General features: G+C 48.4%; 1 protein-coding gene across 9 annotated transcripts in view; it reads left to right on the top strand.

The window, feature by feature from the left end:
- LOC110513568 (trinucleotide repeat-containing gene 6A protein) overlaps nucleotides 1-21,069 on the top strand; it is a 104,113-nt gene that overhangs the window by 56,361 nt on the left and 26,683 nt on the right. For 7 of the 9 annotated variants that reach the window (XM_036972107.1, XM_036972106.1, XM_036972108.1 and 4 more), the window contains 8 exons: nucleotides 1,082-1,237; nucleotides 1,642-1,758; nucleotides 3,279-3,413; nucleotides 3,523-3,627; nucleotides 5,012-5,195; nucleotides 11,791-11,913; nucleotides 14,410-14,583; nucleotides 15,844-15,981. In XM_036972107.1, the coding sequence (XP_036828002.1) occupies nucleotides 1,082-1,237; nucleotides 1,642-1,758; nucleotides 3,279-3,413; nucleotides 3,523-3,627; nucleotides 5,012-5,195; nucleotides 11,791-11,913; nucleotides 14,410-14,583; nucleotides 15,844-15,981 (1,132 nt within the window). The remainder of the gene's footprint in view (nucleotides 1-1,081; nucleotides 1,238-1,641; nucleotides 1,759-3,278; nucleotides 3,414-3,522; nucleotides 3,628-5,011; nucleotides 5,196-11,790; nucleotides 11,914-14,409; nucleotides 14,584-15,843; nucleotides 15,982-21,069) is intronic. The other 2 variants (XM_036972109.1, XM_036972110.1) reach the window with 2 other exon arrangements.

Here is a 21,069-nt window from a genome sequence, read left to right as displayed (position 1 = left end):
AGAATGTAGTCAGTCCCCTGGTGGTAGCTCAGTGTCATAAAAAAGCTTTCGCTTCCTGCCGCTTCTCTAGCTTCCTCTGGGGCCTTCTCTCCTCCCTCTCTCTTCCTCCCTCCATCCTCTGGGGCCTTCTCTCCTCCCTCTCTCTTCCTCCCTCCATCCTCTGGGGCCTTCTCTCCTCCCTCTCTCTTCCTCCCTCCATCCTCTGGGGCCTTCTCTCCTCCCTCTCTCTTCCTACCTCCATCCTCTGGGGCCTTCTCTCCTTCCTCTCTCTTCCTCCCTCCATCCTCTGGGGCCTTCTCTCCTCCCTCTCTCTTCCTCCCTCCATCGTCTGGGGCCTTCTCTCCTCCCTCTCTCTTCCTCCCTCCATCCTCTGGGGCCTTCTCTCCTCCCTCTCTCTTCCTCCCTCCATCCTCTGGGGCCTTCTCTCCTCTCTCTCTCTTCCTCCCTCCATCCTCTGGGGCCTTCTCTCCTCCCTCTCTCTTCCTCCCTCCATCCTCTGGGCCTTCTCTCCTCCCTCTCTCTTCCTCCCTCCATCCTCTGGGGCCTTCTCTCCTCCCTCTCTCTTCCTCCCTACATCCTCTGGGGCCTTCTCTCCTCCCTCTCTCTTCCTCCCTCCATCCTCTGGGGCCTTCTCTCCTCCCTCTCTCTTCCTCCCTCCATCCTCTGGGGCCTTCTCTCCTTCCTCTCTCTTCCTCCCTCCATCCTCTGGGGCCTTCTCTCCTTCCTCTCTCTTCCTCCCTCCATCCTCTGGGGCCTTCTCTCCTTCCTCTCTCTTCCTCCCTCCATCCTCTGGGGCCTTCTCTCCTCCCTCTCTCTTCCTCCCTCCATCCTCTGGGGCCTTCTCTCCTCCCTCTCTCTTCCTCCCTCCATCCTCTGGGGCCTTCTCTCCTCCCTCTCTCTTCCTCCCTCCATCCTCTGGGGCCTTCTCTCCTCCCTCTCTCTTCCTCCCTCCATCCTCTGGGGCCTTCTCTCCTTCCTCCCTCCATCCTCTCGGGCCTTCTCTCCTCTCTCTCTTCCTCTCCCTGTTTTCCACGATGTCATGCCTCCTTCCTCACCTCTCCGTCTGTCCTTGCCTCTGCAGCTCTCCCTGCCGCTCTCTGCTTATGATCGCTCCGCCTCGGAGGAGCTCTCCTCCAATCACGGCATGAGCTTTTCCCCCTCCCACTCTGCTCAGCCTATCCCCTCTCTCTGCTCAGGGCAGGCTCCCACCCCCTCTGTCTCTGAGGCTGGTAGGCAGGTGAGTGGTTACGATGCTCTTGAATATCGTGTGTGTGTGACAATCTGTCCGAAGTGTGTGTATCCTGTGTGTTTCAGTCCTCTTAATGTGTGTGTGTTTCAGTCCTCTTCACGTGTGTGTGTGTGTGTGTGTTTCAGTCCTCTTAACGTGTGTGTGTGTGTGTGTGTGTGTGTGTGTGTGTGTGTTTCAGTCCTCTTCATGTGTGTGTGTGTGTGTTTCAGTCCTCTTCACGAGTGTGTGTGTGTGTTTCAGTCCTCTTAACGTGTGTGTGTGTGTGTGTTTCAGTCCTCTTAACGTGTGTGTGTGTGTGTGTGTGTTTCAGTCCTCTTCACGTGTGTGTGTGTGTGTTTCAGTCCTCTTAACGTGTGTGTGTGTGTGTGTGTGTGTGTGTGTGTGTGTTTCAGATCGTGAACTCCATGTATGGCAGCAGTGCAGTACCATCTCATAACGCTCCCCAGCCCCTCAACTCAGCCCAGAACAATCTCCGTAACCAAGTGCCTCCACCCGTCCTGTCCTCTCAGGTACACACACACACACACACACACACACACACACACACACACACACACACACACACTCTCAATATATGTGGCCACCGAAGAACTACCTGGTGTGATCATATAAAAATGTTAACCAGACTGTCCCTTTAAAGGGGATGTTAACCAGTCTGTCCCTTTAAAGGGGATGTTAACCGGGAGGTCCCTTTAAAGGGGATGTTAACCGGGAGGTCCCTTTTAAAGGGGATGTTAACCAGACTGTCCCTTTAAAGGGGATGTTAACCAGACTGTCCCTTTAAAGGGGATGTTAACCGGGAGGTCCCTTTTAAAGGGGATGTTAACCGGGAGGTCCCTTTTAAAGGGGATGTTAACCGGGAGGTCCCTTTTAAAGGGGATGTTAACCGGGAGGTCCCTTTTAAAGGGGATGTTAACCGGGAGGTCCCTTTAAAGGGGATGTTAACCGGGAGGTCCCTTTAAAGGGGATGTTAACCGGGAGGTCCCTTTAAAGGGGATGTTAACCGGGAGGTCCCTTTTAAAGGGGATGTTAACCAGACTGTCCCTTTAAAGGGGATGTTAACCGGGAGGTCCTTTGAAAGGGGATGTTAACCAGGGGGTCCCTTTAAAGGGGATGTTCAACCTCCTGAAGGTCCAATAATATTCTCCCCATTGCCTTACTAGTGACGTCTCTACTGAAGTACCCTCCCAGTGCAGGAGGTCTCTCTGTTCTACTAATCTAGTTGTCCTCCCCAGTGCAGGAGGTCTGACTGTCCTACTAATCTAGTTGTCCTCCCAGTGCAGGAGGTCTGACTGTTCTACTAATCTAGTTGTCCTCCCCAGTGCAGGAGGCCTGACTGTTCTACTAATCTAGTTGTCCTCCCAGTGCAGGAGGTCTGACTGTCCTACTAATCTAGTTGTCCTCCCAGTGCAGGAGGTCTGACTGTTCTACTAATCTAGTTGTCCTCCCCAGTGCAGGAGGCCTGACTGTTCTACTAATCTAGTTGTCCTCCCAGTGCAGGAGGTCTCTCTGTTCTACTAATCTAGTTGTCCTCCCCAGTGCAGGAGGTCTGACTGTCCTACTAATCTAGTTGTCCTCCCCAGTGCAGGAGGCCTGACTGTTCTACTAATCTAGTTGTCCTCCCAGTGCAGGAGGTCTCTCTGTTCTACTAATCTAGTTGTCCTCCCCAGTGCAGGAGGTCTGACTGTCCTACTAATCTAGTTGTCCTCCCCAGTGCAGGAGGTCTGACTGTCCTACTAATCTAGTTGTCCTCCCAGTGCAGGAGGTCTGACTGTTCTACTAATCTAGTTGTCCTCCCAGTGCAGGAGGTCTGACTGTTCTACTAATCTAGTTGTCCTCCCCAGTGCAGGAGGTCTGACTGTTCTACTAATCTAGTTGTCCTCCCAGTGCAGGAGGTCTGACTATGTTCTACTCATCTAGTTGTCCTCCCAGTGCAGGAGGCCTGACTGGTCTACTAATCTAGTTGTCCTCCCCAGTGCAGGAGGCCTGTCTCTGTTCTACTAATCTAGTTGATGTGACTGTGTTCCAGGTCCCTCCCTCTCTCCTGAAGTACCCTCCCAGTGCAGGAGGTCTGAACCTGTTTGGTCCACAGCAAGTAGCTGTCCTCAACCAGCTGTCTCAACTCAACCAGCTGTCTCAACTCAACCAGCTTAACCAGTTACAGGTTAGCACACACAGACACACACACACCGTCATACACAGGTTAACACTGATGTCCGTTAACTCAGATCTGAAATCTAGTGTAATTCCTGACGGGTGGTTTGTCTCCACAGCGTCTCCTCCTCCAGCAGTCTCAGCAGCAGAATCAGAGACCCATGCCTGTTGGACAGCAGCAGAGTCACAGACCAATGCCTGTGGGACGCCAGCAGGACCAGCAGGTACATACTGGCTGTCTCTGTCTGTCTCTGTCTGTCTCTGTCTGTCTCTGTCTGTCTCTGTCTGTCTGTCTGTCTCGGTGTTGTCTGTCTGTCTGCCTGTCTCGGTGTTGTCTGTCTGTCTGCCTGTCTCGGTATTGTCTGTCTGTCTGCCTGTCTCGGTGTTGTCTGTCTGTCTGTCTGCCTGTCTGTTTGTCTCGGTGTTGTCTGTCTGTCTGTCTCGGTGTTGTCTGTCTGTCTGTCTGTCTCGGTGTTGTCTGTCTGTCTCTGTCTGTCTGTCTCTGTCTTGTCTGTCTCGGTGTTGTCTGTCTCGGTGTTGTCTGTCTCGGTGTTGTCTGTCTCGGTGTTGTCTGTCTCGGTGTTGTCTGTCTCGGTGTTGTCTGTCTCGGTGTTGTCTGTCTCGGTGTTGTCTGTCTCGGTGTTGTCTGTCTCGGTGTTGTCTGTCTCGGTGTTGTCTGTCTCGGTGTTGTCTGTCTCGGTGTTGTCTGTCTGTCTCTGTCTTGTCTGTCTGTCTCTGTCTTGTCTGTCTGTCTCTGTCTTGTCTGTCTGTCTCTGTCTTGTCTGTCTGTCTCTGTCTTGTCTGTCTGTCTCTGTCTTGTCTGTCTGTCTCTGTCTTGTCTGTCTGTCTCTGTGTTGTCTGTCTCTGTGTTGTCTGTCTCGGTGTTGTCTGTCTCGGTGTTGTCTGTCTCGGTGTTGTCTGTCTCGGTGTTGTCTGTCTCGGTGTTGTCTGTCTCGGTGTTGTCTGTCTCGGTGTTGTCTGTCTCGGTGTTGTCTGTCTCGGTGTTGTCTGTCTGTCTCGTCTGTCTGTCTCGTCTGTCTGTCTCGGTGTTGTCTGTCTCGGTGTTGTCTGTCTCGGTGTTGTCTGTCTCGGTGTTGTCTGTCTCGGTGTTGTCTGTCTCGGTGTTGTCTGTCTCGGTGTTGTCTGTCTCGGTGTTGTCTGTCTGTCTCGGTGTTGTCTGTCTGTCTCGGTGTTGTCTGTCTGTCTCGGTGTTGTCTGTCTGTCTCAGTGTTGTCTGTCTGTCTGTCTGTCTCGGTGTTGTCTGTCTGTCTGTCTGTCTCAGTGTTGTCTGTCTGTCTCTCGGTGTTGCCTGTCTCTGTCTCTCTGCCTCTTTGTGTCTGTCTCTCTGGCTGTCTCGGTGTTGTCTGTCTGTCTCTCGGTGTTGTCTGTCTGTCTCTCGGTGTTGTCTGTCTGTCTCTCTGCCTGTCTCTCGGTGTTGTCTGTCTCTCTCTCGGTGTCTGTCTGTCTCTCGGTGTTGTCTGTCTCTCTGCCTGTCTCTCGGTGTCTGTGTTGCACGTTATACACAACCTTGGTTGTTTTCCGATACTAGTCTATAGTACAGACTAACTGTCTGTGCCGTCATCTAACCCCTCCCTTCTCTGTGTGCAGGGCCGTCCTATTGGTTCGTCCCAGTCGATGATGCAGCCTCCGCAACACCTCGACCACTCCCTCTTGAAGCAGAACCCCGCCCACCAGCCCCTCAAGTCCTACATGGACAACTACATGCCCCAGAATGCATCTGAGCTGCAGAAGGAGCCCAACCACATGGGCTCCTTTACCAACTTCCCTTTAGGTAGGCCTTCATGATGCCTGAAGGAAATATCAATCTGATAATTTAGTAGGGCCCTCACACTGCCTACTGTGATAGATTGATGTCCTGTCCAGGGGGTGTCCTGGCACATCGAGCTGTCTCACTACAGAAACAGGAGATAGATTAGTGTCCTATCCAGGGGGTGTCCTGGTACAGGAGACAGACTAGTGTCCTGGTACATCAAGCTGTCTCACTACAGAAACAGGAGACAGACTAGTGTCCTGGTACATCAAGCTGTCTCACTACAGAAACAGGAGACAGACTAGTGTCCTGGTACATCAAGCTGTCTCACTACAGAAACAGGAGACAGACTAGTGTCCTGGTACATCAAGCTGTCTCACTACAGAAACAGGAGACAGACTAGTGTCCTGTCCAGGGGGTGTCCTGGTACATCAAGCTGTCTCACTACAGAAACAGGAGACAGACTAGTGTCCTGTCCAGGGGGTGTCCTGGTACATCAAGCTGTCTCACTACAGAAACAGGAGACAGACTAGTGTCCTGTCCAGGGGGTGTCCTGGTACATCAAGCTGTCTCACTACAGAAACAGGAGACAGACTAGTGTCCTGTCCAGGGGGTGTCCTGGTACATCAAGCTGTCTCTCTACAGTAACAGGAGATAGACTAGTGTCCTGTCCAGGGGGTGTCCTGGCACATCAAGCTGTCTCACTACAGAAACAGGAGATAGACTAGTGTCCTGTCCAGGGGGTGTCCTGGCACATCAAGCTGTCTCACTACAGAAACAGGAGATAGACTAGTGTCCTGTCCAGGGGGTGTCCTGGCACATCAAGCTGTCTCACTACAGAAACAGGAGATAGACTAGTGTCCTGTCCAGGGGGTGTCCTGGCACATCAAGCTGTCTCACTACAGAAACAGGAGACAGACTAGTGTCCTGTCCAGGGGGTGTCCTGGTACATCAAGCTGTCTCTCTACAGTAACAGGAGATAGACTAGTGTCCTGTCCAGGGGGTGTCCTGGCACATCAAGCTGTCTCACTACAGAAACAGGAGATAGACTAGTGTCCTGTCCAGGGGGTGTCCTGGCACATCAAGCTGTCTCACTACAGAAACAGGAGATAGACTAGTGTCCTGTCCAGGGGGTGTCCTGGCACATCAAGCTGTCTCACTACAGCAACAGGAGATAGACTAGTGTCCTGTCCAGGGGGTGTCCTGGCACATCAAGCTGTCTCACTACAGAAACAGGAGACAGACTAGTGTCCTGTCCAGGGGGTGTCCTGGCACATCAAGCTGTCTCACTACAGAAACAGGAGATAGACTAGTGTCCTGTCCAGGGGGTGTCCTGGCACATCAAGCTGTCTCACTACAGAAACAGGAGATAGACTAGTGTCCTGTCCAGGGGGTGTCCTGGTACATCAGAAACAGGAGATAGACTAGTGTCCTGTCCAGGGGGTGTCCTGGCACATCAAGCTGTCTCACTACAGAAACAGGAGATAGACTAGTGTCCTGTCCAGGGGGTGTCCTGGTACATCAAGCTGTCTCGCTACTATCCCTGTGTCTACGGGGGTTTCCTGGACAGTGTTTTATCCTGGTGTCTACGTAGTTCTAGACAGTATTTTATCCTGGTGTCTACGTAGTTCTGTAGTTCTAGACAGTGTTTTATCCTGGTGTCTACGTAGTTCTGTAGTTCTAGACAGTGTTTTATCCTGGTGTCTACGTAGTTCTGTAGTTCTAGACAGTGTTTTATCCTGGTGTCTACGTAGTTCTGTAGTTCTAGACAGTGTTTTATCCTGGTGTCTACGTAGTTCTGTAGTTCTAGACAGTGTTTTATCCTGGTGTCTACGTAGTTCTAGACAGTGTTTTATCCTGGTGTCTACGTAGTTCTAGACAGTGTTTTATCCTGGTGTCTACGTAGTTCTAGACAGTGTTTTATCCTGGTGTCTACGTAGTTCTGTAGTTCTAGACAGTGTTTTATCCTGGTGTCTACGTAGTTCTGTAGTTCTAGACAGTGTTTTATCCTGGTGTCTACGTAGTTCTGTAGTTCTAGACAGTGTTTTATCCTGGTGTCTACGTAGTTCTGTAGTTCTAGACGGTGTTTTATCCTGGTGTCTACGTACTACTGTAGTTCTAGACAGTGTTTTATCCTGGTGTCTACGTAGTTCTAGACAGTGTTTTATCCCGGTGTCTACGTAGTACTGTAGTTCTAGACAGTGTTTTATCCTGGTGTCTACGTAGTTCTGTAGTTCTAGACAGTGTTTTATCCTGGTGTCTACGTAGTTCTAGACAGTGTTTTATCCTGGTGTCTACGTAGTTCTAGACAGTGTTTTATCCTGGTGTCTACGTAGTTCTAGACAGTGTTTTATCCTGGTGTCTACGTAGTTCTGTAGTTCTAGACAGTGTTTTATCCTGGTGTCTACGTAGTTCTGTAGTTCTAGACAGTGTTTTATCCTGGTGTCTACGTAGTTCTGTAGTTCTAGACAGTGTTTTATCCTGGTGTCTACGTAGTTCTGTAGTTCTAGACAGTGTTTTATCCTGGTGTCTACGTAGTACTGTAGTTCTAGACAGTGTTTTATCCTGGTGTCTACGTAGTTCTAGACAGTGTTTTATCCTGGTGTCTACGTAGTACTGTAGTTCTAGACAGTGTTTTATCCTGGTGTCTACGTAGTTCTGTAGTTCTAGACAGTGTTTTATCCTGGTGTCTACGTAGTCCTGTAGTTCTAGACAGTGTTTTATCCTGGTGTCTACGTAGTTCTGTAGTTCTAGACAGTGTTTTATCCTGGTGTCTACGTAGTTCTGTAGTTCTAGACAGTGTTTTATCCTGGTGTCTACATAGTTCTGTAGTTCTAGACAGTGTTTTATCCTGGTGTCTACGTAGTTCTGTAGTTCTAGACAGTGTTTTATCCTGGTGTCTACGTAGTCCTGTAGTTCTAGACAGTGTTTTATCCTGGTGTCTACGTAGTTCTGTAGTTCTAGACAGTGTTTTATCCTGGTGTCTACGTAGTTCTAGACAGTGTTTTATCCTGGTGTCTGCGTAGTTCTAGACAGTGTTTTATCCTGGTGTCTACGTAGTCCTGTAGTTCTAGACAGTGTTTTATCCTGGTGTCTACGTAGTTCTGTAGTTCTAGACAGTGTTTTATCCTGGTGTCTACATAGTTCTGTAGTTCTAGACATTGTTTTATCCTGGTGTCTACGTAGTTCTGTAGTCCTAGACAGTGTTTTATCCTGGTGTCTACATAGTTCTGTAGTTCTAGACAGTGTTTTGTCCTGGTGTCTACGTAGTTCTGTAGTTCTAGACAGTGTTTTATCCTGGTGTCTGCGTAGTTCTGTAGTTCTAGACAGTGTTTTATCCTGGTGTCTACGTAGTTCTGTAGTTCTAGACAGTGTTTTATCCTGGTGTCTACGTAGTTCTGTAGTTCTAGACAGTGTTTTATCCTGATGTCTATGTAGTCCTGTAGTTCTAGACAGTGTTTTATCCTGATGTCTATGTAGTTCTGTAGTTCTAGACAGTGTTTTATCCTGGTGTCTACGTAGTTCTGTAGTTCTAGACAGTGTTTTATCCTGATGTCTATGTAGTCCTGTAGTTCTAGACAGTGTTTTATCCTGGTGTCTACGTAGTTCTGTAGTTCTAGACAGTGTTTTATCCTGGTGTCTACGTAGTTCTGTAGTTCTAGACAGTGTTTTATCCTGGTGTCTACGTAGTTCTAGACAGTGTTTTATCCTGGTGTCTACATAGTTCTAGACAGTGTTTTATCCTGGTGTCTACGTAGTTCTAGACAGTGTTTTATCCTGGTGTCTACGTAGTTCTGTAGTTCTAGACAGTGTTTTATCCTGGTGTCTACGTAGTTCTGTAGTTCTAGACAGTGTTTTATCCTGGTGTCTACGTAGTTCTGTAGTTCTAGACAGTGTTTTATCCTGGTGTCTACATAGTTCTGTAGTTCTAGACAGTGTTTTATCCTGGTGTCTACGTAGTTCTGTAGTTCTAGACAGTGTTTTATCCTGGTGTCTACGTAGTCCTGTAGTTCTAGACAGTGTTTTATCCTGGTGTCTACGTAGTTCTAGACAGTGTTTTATCCTGGTGTCTGCGTAGTTCTGTAGTTCTAGACAGTGTTTTATCCTGGTGTCTGCGTAGTTCTGTAGTTCTAGACAGTGTTTTATCCTGGTGTCTGCGTAGTTCTGTAGTTCTAGACAGTGTTTTATCCTGGTGTCTACGTAGTTCTAGACAGTGTTTTATCCTGGTGTCTACGTAGTTCTGTAGTTCTAGACAGTGTTTTATCCTGGTGTCTACGTAGTACTGTAGTTCTAGACAGTGTTTTATCCTGGTGTCTACGTAGTTCTGTAGTTCTAGACAGTGTTTTATCCTGGTGTCTACATAGTTCTGTAGTTCTAGACAGTGTTTTATCCTGGTGTCTACGTAGTTCTGTAGTTCTAGACAGTGTTTTATCCTGGTGTCTACGTAGTTCTGTAGTTCTAGACTGTGTTTTATCCTGGTGTCTACGTAGTTCTGTAGTCCTAGACAGTGTTTTATCCTGGTGTCTACGTAGTTCTGTAGTTCTAGACAGTGTTTTATCCTGGTGTCTACGTAGTTCTGTAGTTCTAGACAGTGATTTATCCTGGTGTCTATGTAGTTCTGTAGTTCTAGACAGTGTTTTATCCTGGTGTCTACGTAGTTCTAGACAGTGTTTTATCCTGGTGTCTACGTAGTTCTGTAGTTCTAGACAGTGTTTTATCCTGGTGCCTACGTAGTTCTGTAGTTCTAGACAGTGTTTTATCCTGGTGTCTACGTAGTCCTGTAGTTCTAGACAGTGTTTTATCCTGGTGTCTACGTAGTTCTAGACAGTGTTTTATCCTGGTGTCTACGTAGTTCTGTAGTTCTAGACAGTGTTTTATCCTGGTGCCTACGTAGTTCTGTAGTTCTAGACAGTGTTTTAGCCTGGTGTCTACGTAGATCTGTAGTTCTAGACAGTGTTTTATCCTGGTGTCTACGTAGTTCTAGACAGTGTTTTATCCTGGTGTCTACGTAGTCCTGTAGTTCTAGACAGTGTTTTATCCTGGTGTCTACGTAGTTCTGTAGTTCTAGACAGTGTTTTATCCTGGTGTCTACGTAGTTCTGTAGTTCTAGACAGTGTTTTATCCTGGTGTCTACGTAGTTCTAGACAGTGTTTTATCCTGGTGTCTACGTAGTTCTGTAGTTCTAGACAGTGTTTTATCCTGGTGTCTACGTAGTTCTGTAGTTCTAGACAGTGTTTTATCCTGGTGTCTACGTAGTTCTGTAGTTCTAGACAGTGTTTTATCCTGGTGTCTACGTAGTTCTGTAGTTCTAGACAGTGTTTTATCCTGGTGTCTACGTAGTTCTGTAGTTCTAGACAGTGTTTTATCCTGGTGTCTACGTAGTTCTGTAGTTCTAGACAGTGTTTTATCCTGGTGTCTACGTAGTTCTGTAGTTCTAGACAGTGTTTTATCCTGGTGTCTACGTAGTTCTGTAGTTCTAGACAGTGTTTTATCCTGGTGTCTATGTAGTTCTGTAGTTCTAAACAGTGTTTTATCCTGTTGTCTACGTAGTTCTGTAGTTCTAGACAGTGTTTTATCCTGGTGTCTACGTAGTTCTGTAGTTCTAGACAGTGTTTTATCCTGGTGTCTACGTAGTTCTGTAGTTCTAGACAGTGTTTTATCCTGGTGTCTACGTAGTTCTGTAGTTCTAGACAGTGTTTTATCCTGGTGTCTACGTAGTTCTGTAGTTCTAGACAGTGTTTTATCCTGGTGTCTATGTAGTTCTGTAGTTCTAAACAGTGTTTTATCCTGTTGTCTACGTAGTTCTGTAGTTCTAGACAGTGTTTTATCCTGGTGTCTACGTAGTTCTAGACAGTGTTTTATCCTGGTGTCTACGTAGTCCTGTAGTTCTAGACAGTGTTTTATCCTGGTGTCTACGTAGTCCTGTAGTTCTAGACAGTGTTTTATCCTGGTGTCTACGTAGTTCTGTAGTTCTAGACAGTGTTTTATCCTGGTGTCTACGTAGTTCTGTAGTTCTAGACAGTGTTTTATCCTGGTGTCTACGTAGTTCTGTAGTTCTAGACAGTGTTTTATCCTGGTGTCTACGTAGTTCTAGACAGTGTTTTATCCTGGTGTCTACGTAGTTCTGTAGTTCTAGACAGTGTTTTATCCTGGTGTCTACGTAGTTCTAGACAGTGTTTTATCCTGGTGTCTACGTAGTTCTGTAGTTCTAGACAGTGTTTTATCCTGGTGTCTACGTAGTTCTGTAGTTCTAGACAGTGTTTTATCCTGGTGTCTACGTAGTTCTGTAGTTCTAGACAGTGTTTTATCCTGGTGTCTACGTAGATCTGTAGTTCTAGACAGTGTTTTATCCTGGTGTCTACGTAGTTCTGTAGTTCTAGACAGTGTTTTATCCTGGTGTCTACGTAGTTCTGTAGTTCTAGACAGTGTTTTATCCTGGTGTCTACGTAGTTCTGTAGTTCTAGACAGTGTTTTATCCTGGTGTCTACGTAGTTCTGTAGTTCTAGACAGTGTTTTATCCCGGTGTCTACGTAGTTCTAGACAGTGTTTTGTCCTGGTGTCTACGTAGTTCTGTCTGTGTGTATCTGAAATACTACAATACTCTTGTCTTCTCCAGGCTTGAACTCTAACCTGAATGTAGGCCTTGACACGGGGTCTGGCTGTAAGGAGCCTCAGTCTCGTCTGAAGAAGTGGACGGCCTTGGACGTGTCCGTTAACTCACCTCTGGAGCACAAGCCTGGTACGTCTCTCAGTGTGTGTGTCCTGGTACGTCTCTGTGTGTGTGTCCTGGTACGTCTCTGTGTGTGTGTCCTGGTACGTCTCTAAGTGTGTGTGTCCTGGTACGTCTCTCAGTGTGTGTGTCCTGGTACGTCTCTCAGTGTGTGTGTCCTGGTACGTCTCTCAGTGTGTGTGTCCTGGTACGTCTCTCAGTGTGTCCCCAAGCCTGGTACGTCTCTCAGTGTGTGTGTCCTGGTACGTCTCTCAGTGTGTGTGTCCTGGTACGTCTCTCAGTGTGTGTGTCCTGGTACGTCTCTCAGTGTGTGTGTCCTGGTACGTCTCTCAGTGTGTGTGTCCTGGTACGTCTCTCAGTGTGTCCCCAAGCCTGGTACATCTCTCAGTGTGTGTCCAAGCCTGGTACGTCTCTCAGTGTGTGTCCTGGTACGTCTCTCAGTGTGTGTCCTGGTACGTCTCTCAGTGTGTGTCCTGGTACGTCTCTCAGTGTGTGTCCTGGTACGTCTCTCAGTGTGTGTCCTGGTACGTCTCTCAGTGTGTGTCCTGGTACGTCTCTCAGTGTGTGTCCTGGTACGTCTCTCAGTGTGTGTCCTGGTACGTCTCTCAGTGTGTGTCCTGGTACGTCTCTCAGTGTGTGTCCTGGTACGTCTCTGTGTGTGTCCTGGTACGTCTCTGTGTGTGTCCTGGTACGTCTCTCAGTGTGTGTCCTGGTACGTCTCTCAGTGTGTGTCCTGGTACGTCTCTCAGTGTGTGTCCAAGCCTGGTACGTCTCTCAGTGTGTGTCCAAGCCTGGTACGTCTCTCAGTGTGTGTCCAAGCCTGGTACGTCTCTCAGTGTGTGTCCAAGCCTGGTACGTCTCTCAGTGTGTGTCCAAGCCTGGTACGTCTCTCAGTGTGTGTCCAAGCCTGGTACGTCTCTCAGTGTGTGTCCAAGCCTGGTACGTCTCTCAGTGTGTGTCCAAGCCTGGTACGTCTCTCAGTGTGTGTCCAAGCCTGGTACGTCTCTCAGTGTGTGTCCAAGCCTGGTACGTCTCTGTGTGTGTCCAAGCCTGGTACGTCTCTCAGTGTGTGTCCAAGCCTGGTACGTCTCTCAGTGTGTGTGTCCTGGTACGTCTCTCAGTGTGTGTGTCCTGGTACGTCTCTCAGTGTGTGTCCTGGTACGTCTCTCAGTGTGTGTCCTGGTACGTCTCTCAGTGTGTGTCCTGGTACGTCTCTCAGTGTGTGTCCAAGCCTGGTACGTCTCTCAGTGTGTGTCCAAGCCTGGTACGTCTCTCAGTGTGTGTCCAAGCCTGGTACGTCTCTCAGTGTGTGTCCAAGCCTGGTACGTCTCTCAGTGTGTGTGTCCTGGTACGTCTCTCAGTGTGTGTGTCCTGGTACGTCTCTCAGTGTGTGTGTCCTGGTACGTCTCTCAGTGTGTGTCCTGGTACGTCTCTCAGTGTGTCCCCAAGCCTGGTACGTCTCTCAGTGTGTGTCCAAGCCTGGTACGTCTCTCAGTGTGTGTCCAAGCCTGGTACGTCTCTCAGTGTGTGTCCAAGCCTGGTACGTCTCTCAGTGTGTGTCCAAGCCTGGTACGTCTCTCAGTGTGTGTCCAAGCCTGGTACGTCTCTCAGTGTGTGTCCAAGCCTGGTACGTCTCTCAGTGTGTGTGTCCTGGTACGTCTCTCAGTGTGTGTGTCCTGGTACGTCTCTCAGTGTGTGTGTCCTGGTACGTCTCTCAGTGTGTGTGTCCTGGTACGTCTCTCAGTGTGTGTGTCCTGGTACGTCTCTCAGTGTGTGTGTCCTGGTACGTCTCTCAGTGTGTGTGTCCTGGTACGTCTCTAATTGTGTGTCCCCGCATTGGAGAGAATACATTTTTCTGTTACTGAGTACTGACTGGCTGGACTGACTGACTGATCTACAGGTAATAATAGTTATTTAGGAGCTGACTGACTGACTGATCTACAGGTAATAATAGTTATTTAGGAGCTGACTGACTGACTGACTGATCTACAGGTAATAATAGTTATTTAGGAGCTGACTGACTGACTGACTGATCTACAGGTAATAATAGTTATTTAGGAGCTGACTGACTGACTGACTGATCTACAGGTAATAATAGTTATTTAGGAGCTGACTGACTGACTGACTGACTGATCTACAGGTAATAATAGTTATTTAGGAGCTGACTGACTGACTGACTGATCTACAGGTAATAATAGTTATTTAGGAGCTGACTGACTGACTGGCTGACTGACTGACTGACTGGCTGACTGACTGACTGGCTGGCTGACTGACTGGCTGACTGGCTGACTGACTGACTGACTGACTGACTGACTGACTGACTGACTGACTGACTGACTGACTGATCTATCTAGAATTCAAGGTGATTTGAAGGTCAGTCTTTCTCCGACTGTAATGTAATCGATCTCAAACACCAGGTGTCTCCTGGTGCTCTGTGTTATTGGCTGTGGTGTGTGTGTGTGTGTGTGTGTGTGTGTTTATATAACAGTGTGTTTGTGTCTCCAGGTGCCATGTCGTCTGGGCTGCGTCTGGAGGATTCTCCCTTCGGTCCCTATGACTTCCTGTCTGCTGGCTCCGCCCCCCTAAGCTCTCCCGGCCAATCAATGGGCTCGGTGGGCGACAGCTGGCCCCCTCGTGCCAAATCCCCCCATGGAAACACCAACGTTACCTGGCCCCCAGGTATGCACTCACACACACTCTCACACACACTTTAAATACGAACTGGTGAAACAGAGTAGTACCTTCTCCATACTTCCTGTATAACTCTCTTCAGACCCCCCCCCCCCCCTCACTATCTATTCCTGTATAACTCTCTTCAGACCTCCCCCCCCCCCTCACTATCTATTCCTGTATAACTCTCTCCAGACCCCCCCTCACTCTCTATTCCTGTATAACTCTCTCCAGACCCCCCCTCACTCTCTATTCCTGTATAACTCTCTCCAGACCCCCCCTAACTCTCTATTCCTGTATAACTCTCTCCAGACCCCCCCTCACTCTCTATTCCTGTATAACTCTCTCCAGACCCCCCCCCCCCACTCTCTATTCCTGTATAACTCTCTCCAGACCCCCCCTCACTCTCTATTCCTGTATAACTCTCTCCAGACCCTCTTCTCACTCTCTATTCCTGTATAACTCTCTCCAGACCCCCCCTCACTCTCTATTCCTGTATAACTCTCTCCAGACCCCCCCCCCCACTCTCTATTCCTGTATAACTCTCTCCAGACCCCCCCTCACTCTCTATTCCTGTATAACTCTCTCCAGACCCCCCCTCACTCTCTATTCCTGTATAACTCTCTCCAGACCCTCTTCTCACTCTCTATTCCTGTATAACTCTCTCCAGACCCCCCCTCACTCTCTATTCCTGTATAACTCTCTCCAGACCCCCCCCCCCACTCTCTATTCCTGTATAACTCTCTCCAGACCCCCCCTCACTCTCTATTCCTGTATAACTCTCTCCAGACCCTCTTCTCACTCTCTATTCCTGTATAACTCTCTCCAGACCCTCTTCTCACTCTCTATTCCTGTATAACTCTCTCCAGACCCCCCCTCACTCTCTATTCCTGTATAACTCTCTCCAGACCCCCCCTCACTCTCTATTCCTGTATAACTCTCTCCAGACCCCCCCTCACTCTCTATTCCTGTATAACTCTCTCCAGACCCCCCCTCACTCTCTATTCCTGTATAACTCTCTCCAGACCCCCCCCCCCCCCCCCCCCCACTCTCTATTCCTGTATAACTCTCTCCAGACCCCCCTCACTCTCTATTCCTGTATAACTCTCTCCAGACCCCCCCCCACTCTCTATTCCTGTATAACTCTCTCCAGACCCCCCTCACTCTCTATTCCTGTATAACTCTCTCCAGACCCCCCCTCACTCTCTATTCCTGTATAACTCTCTCCAGACCCCCCCTCACTCTCTATTCCTGTATGTCTCTCCCCAGAGTTCCGGCCCGGGGAGCCATGGAAAGGTTACCCCAACATCGACCCTGAGACTGACCCTTTCGTGACCCCTGGTAGTGTCATCAACAACCTCTCCATCAACACCGTCCGCCATATAGACCACCTCAGAGACCTGACAGGTAACACACACCCTCCTCTACGTAGACCGGAGACCTGACAGGACATCGTCCTCTATGTAGACCAGAGACCTGACAGGACACCGTCCTCTATGTAGACCAGAGACCTGACAGGACATCGTCCTCTATGTAGACCGGAGACCTGACAGGACACCGTCCTCTATGTAGACCGGAGACCTGACAGGACATCGTCCTCTATGTAGACCAGAGACCTGACAGGACATCGTCCTCTATGTAGACCAGAGACCTGACAGGACACCGTCCTCTATGTAGACCGGAGACCTGACAGGACACCGTCCTCTATGTAGACCGGAGACCTGACAGGACACCGTCCTCTATGTAGACCAGAGACCTGACAGGACACCGTCCTCTATGTAGACCGGAGACCTGACAGGACATCGTCCTCTATGTAGACCAGAGACCTGACAGGACATCGTCCTCTATGTAGACCAGAGACCTGACAGGACATCGTCCTCTATGTAGACCGGAGACCTGACAGGACACCGTCCTCTATGTAGACCAGAGACCTGACAGGACACCGTCCTCTATGTAGACCGGAGACCTGACAGGACACCCTCCTCTATGTAGACCAGAGACCTGACAGGACATCGTCCTCTATGTAGACCAGAGACCTGACAGGACACCGTCCTCTATGTAGACCAGAGACCTGACAGGACACCGTCCTCTATGTAGACCGGAGACCTGACAGGACACCCTCCTCTATGTAGACCGGAGACCTGACAGGACATCGTCCTCTATGTAGACCAGAGACCTGACAGGACACCGTCCTCTATGTAGACCAGAGACCTGACAGGACACCGTCCTCTATGTAGACCAGAGACCTGACAGGACACCGTCCTCTATGTAGACCGGAGACCTGACAGGACACCGTCCTCTATGTAGACCAGAGACCTGACAGGACACCGTCCTCTATGTAGACCAGAGACCTGACAGGACACCGTCCTCTATGTAGACCGGAGACCTGACAGGACACCGTCCTCTATGTAGACCAGAGACCTGACAGGACACCGTCCTCTATGTAGACCGGAGACCTGACAGGACACCGTCCTCTACGTAGACCAGAGACCTGACAGGACACCGTCCTCTACGTAGACCAGAGACCTGACAGGACACCGTCCTCTATGTAGACCAGAGACCTGACAGGACATCGTCCTCTATGTAGATATAAATATTATATATTACATTAGATGTATATATATACTACATCACACAGTTCAGACTTGATCTGATTTATCTCTCGAGAAACTACAACTCCCTACTACATCACACAGTTCAGACTTGATCTGATTTATCTCTCGAGAAACTACAACTCCCTACTACATCACACAGTTCAGACTTGATCTGATTTATCTCTCGAGAAACTACAACTCCCTACTACATCACACAGTTCAGACTTGATCTGATTTATCTCTCGAGAAACTACAACTCCCTACTACATCACACAGTTCAGACTTGATCTGATTTATCTCTCGAGAAACTACAACTCCCTACTACATCACACAGTTCAGACTTGATCTGATTTATATCTCGAGAAACTACAACTCCCTACTACATCACACAGTTCAGACTTGATCTGATTTATCTCTCGAGAAACTACAACTCCCTACTACATCACACAGTTCAGACTTGATCTGATTTATATCTCGAGAAACTACAACTCCCTACTACATCGCACAGTTCAGACTTGATCTGATTTATCTCTCGAGAAACTACAACTCCCTACTACATCACACAGTTCAGACTTGATCTGATTTATCTCTCGAGAAACTACAACTCCCTACTACATCACACAGCTCAGACTTGATCTGATTTATATCTCGAGAAACTACAACTCCCTACTACATCACACAGTTCAGACTTGATCTGATTTATCTCTTCATCTTTAAACCCAAAATAAGTGAAATGTTGTTTAATCGCTCAGCACTATTGAATATCCCTGACTTGATGATTTGTAGTTCTACAGTCAGTCAACTAACCCGGTCTGTCCTCAGGCTAGTGGACTAGCTTCATTCCATCCCTGACTTGATGATTTGTAGTTCTACAGTCAGTCAACTAACCCGGTCTGTCCTCAGGCTAGTGGACTAGCTTCATTCCATCCCTGACTTGATGATTTGTAGTTCTACAGTCAGTCAACTAACCCGGTCTGTCCTCAGGCTAGTGGACTAGCTTCATTCCATCCCTGACTTGATGATTTGTAGTTCTACAGTCAGTCAACTAACCCGGTCTGTCCTCAGGCTAGTGGACTAGCTTCATTCCATCCCTGACTTGATGATTTGTAGTTCTACAGTCAGTCAACTAACCCGGTCTGTCCTCAGGCTAGTGGACTAGCTTCATTCCATCCCTGACTTGATGATTTGTAGTTCTACAGTCAGTCAACTAACCCGGTCCGTCCTCAGGCTAGTGGACTAGCTTCATTCCATCCCTGACTTGATGATTTGTAGTTCTACAGTCAGTCAACTAACCCGGTCTGTCCTCAGGCTAGTGGACTAGCTTCATTCCATCCCTGACTTGATGATTTGTAGTTCTACAGTCAGTCAACTAACCCGGTCTGTCCTCAGGCTAGTGGACTAGCTTCATTCCATCCCTGACTTGATGATTTGTAGTCCTACAGTCAGTCAACTAACCCGGTCTGTCCTCAGGCTAGTGGACTAGCTTCATTCCATCCCTGACTTGATGATTTGTAGTTCTACAGTCAGTCAACTAACCCGGTCTGTCCTCAGGCTAGTGGACTAGCTTCATTCCATCCCTGACTTGATGATTTGTAGTTCTACAGTCAGTCAACTAACCCGGTCTGTCCTCAGGCTAGTGGACTAGCTTCATTCCATCCCTGACTTGATGATTTGTAGTTCTACAGTCAGTCAACTAACCCGGTCTGTCCTCAGGCTAGTGGACTAGCTTCATTCCATCCCTGACTTGATGATTTGTAGTTCTACAGTCAGTCAACTAACCCGGTCTGTCCTCAGGCTAGTGGACTAGCTTCATTCCATCCCTGACTTGATGATTTGTAGTTCTACAGTCAGTCAACTAACCCGGTCTGTCCTCAGGCTAGTGGACTAGCTTCATTCCATCCCTGACTTGATGATTTGTAGTTCTACAGTCAGTCAACTAACCCGGTCTGTCCTCAGGCTAGTGGACTAGCTTCATTCCATCCCTGACTTGATGATTTGTAGTTCTACAGTCAGTCAACTAACCCGGTCTGTCCTCAGGCTAGTGGACTAGCTTCATTCCATCCCTGACTTGATGATTTGTAGTTCTACAGTCAGTCAACTAACCCGGTCTGTCCTCAGGCTAGTGGACTAGCTTCATTCCATCCCTGACTTGATGATTTGTAGTTCTACAGTCAGTCAACTAACCCGGTCTGTCCTCAGGCTAGTGGACTAGCTTCATTCCATCCCTGACTTGATGATTTGTAGTTCTACAGTCAGTCAACTAACCCGGTCTGTCCTCAGGCTAGTGGACTAGCTTCATTTCATCCCTGACTTGATGATTTGTAGTTCTACAGTCAGTCAACTAACCCGGTCTGTCCTCAGGCTAGTGGACTAGCTTCATTCCATCCCTGACTTGATGATTTGTAGTTCTACAGTCAGTCAACTAACCCGGTCTGTCCTCAGGCTAGTGGACTAGCTTCATTCCATCCCTGACTTGATGATTTGTAGTTCTACAGTCAGTCAACTAACCCGGTCTGTCCTCAGGCTAGTGGACTAGCTTCATTCCATCCCTGACTTGATGATTTGTAGTTCTACAGTCAGTCAACTAACCCGGTCTGTCCTCAGGCTAGTGGACTAGCTTCATTCCATCCCTGACTTGATGATTTGTAGTTCTACAGTCAGTCAACTAACCCGGTCTGTCCTCAGGCTAGTGGACTAGCTTCATTCCATCCCTGACTTGATGATTTGTAGTTCTACAGTCAGTCAACTAACCCGGTCTGTCCTCAGGCTAGTGGACTAGCTTCATTCCATCCCTGACTTGATGATTTGTAGTTCTACAGTCAGTCAACTAACCCGGTCTGTCCTCAGGCTAGTGGACTAGCTTCATTCCATCCCTGACTTGATGATTTGTAGTTCTACAGTCAGTCAACTAACCCGGTCCGTCCTCAGGCTAGTGGACTAGCTTCATTCCATCCCTGACTTGATGATTTGTAGTTCTACAGTCAGTCAACTAACCCGGTCTGTCCTCAGGCTAGTGGACTAGCTTCATTCCATCCCTGACTTGATGATTTGTAGTTCTACAGTCAGTCAACTAACCCGGTCTGTCCTCAGGCTAGTGGACTAGCTTCATTCCATCCCTGACTTGATGATTTGTAGTCCTACAGTCAGTCAACTAACCCGGTCTGTCCTCAGGCTAGTGGACTAGCTTCATTCCATCCCTGACTTGATGATTTGTAGTTCTACAGTCAGTCAACTAACCCGGTCTGTCCTCAGGCTAGTGGACTAGCTTCATTCCATCCCTGACTTGATGATTTGTAGTTCTACAGTCAGTCAACTAACCCGGTCTGTCCTCAGGCTAGTGGACTAGCTTCATTCCATCCCTGACTTGATGATTTGTAGTTCTACAGTCAGTCAACTAACCCGGTCTGTCCTCAGGCTAGTGGACTAGCTTCATTCCATCCCTGACTTGATGATTTGTAGTTCTACAGTCAGTCAACTAACCCGGTCTGTCCTCAGGCTAGTGGACTAGCTTCATTCCATCCCTGACTTGATGATTTGTAGTTCTACAGTCAGTCAACTAACCCGGTCTGTCCTCAGGCTAGTGGACTAGCTTCATTCCATCCCTGACTTGATGATTTGTAGTTCTACAGTCAGTCAACTAACCCGGTCTGTCCTCAGGCTAGTGGACTAGCTTCATTCCATCCCTGACTTGATGATTTGTAGTTCTACAGTCAGTCAACTAACCCGGTCTGTCCTCAGGCTAGTGGACTAGCTTCATTCCATCCCTGACTTGATGATTTGTAGTTCTACAGTCAGTCAACTAACCCGGTCTGTCCTCAGGCTAGTGGACTAGCTTCATTCCATCCCTGACTTGATGATTTGTAGTTCTACAGTCAGTCAACTAACCCGGTCTGTCCTCAGG

The sequence above is a fragment of the Oncorhynchus mykiss genome, unplaced genomic scaffold (genome assembly GCF_013265735.2).
Source record: "Oncorhynchus mykiss isolate Arlee unplaced genomic scaffold, USDA_OmykA_1.1 un_scaffold_120, whole genome shotgun sequence".
NCBI classification, from domain to species: Eukaryota; Metazoa; Chordata; class Actinopteri; order Salmoniformes; family Salmonidae; genus Oncorhynchus; species Oncorhynchus mykiss.
This window is presented reverse-complemented; position numbering and strand designations above follow the sequence as displayed.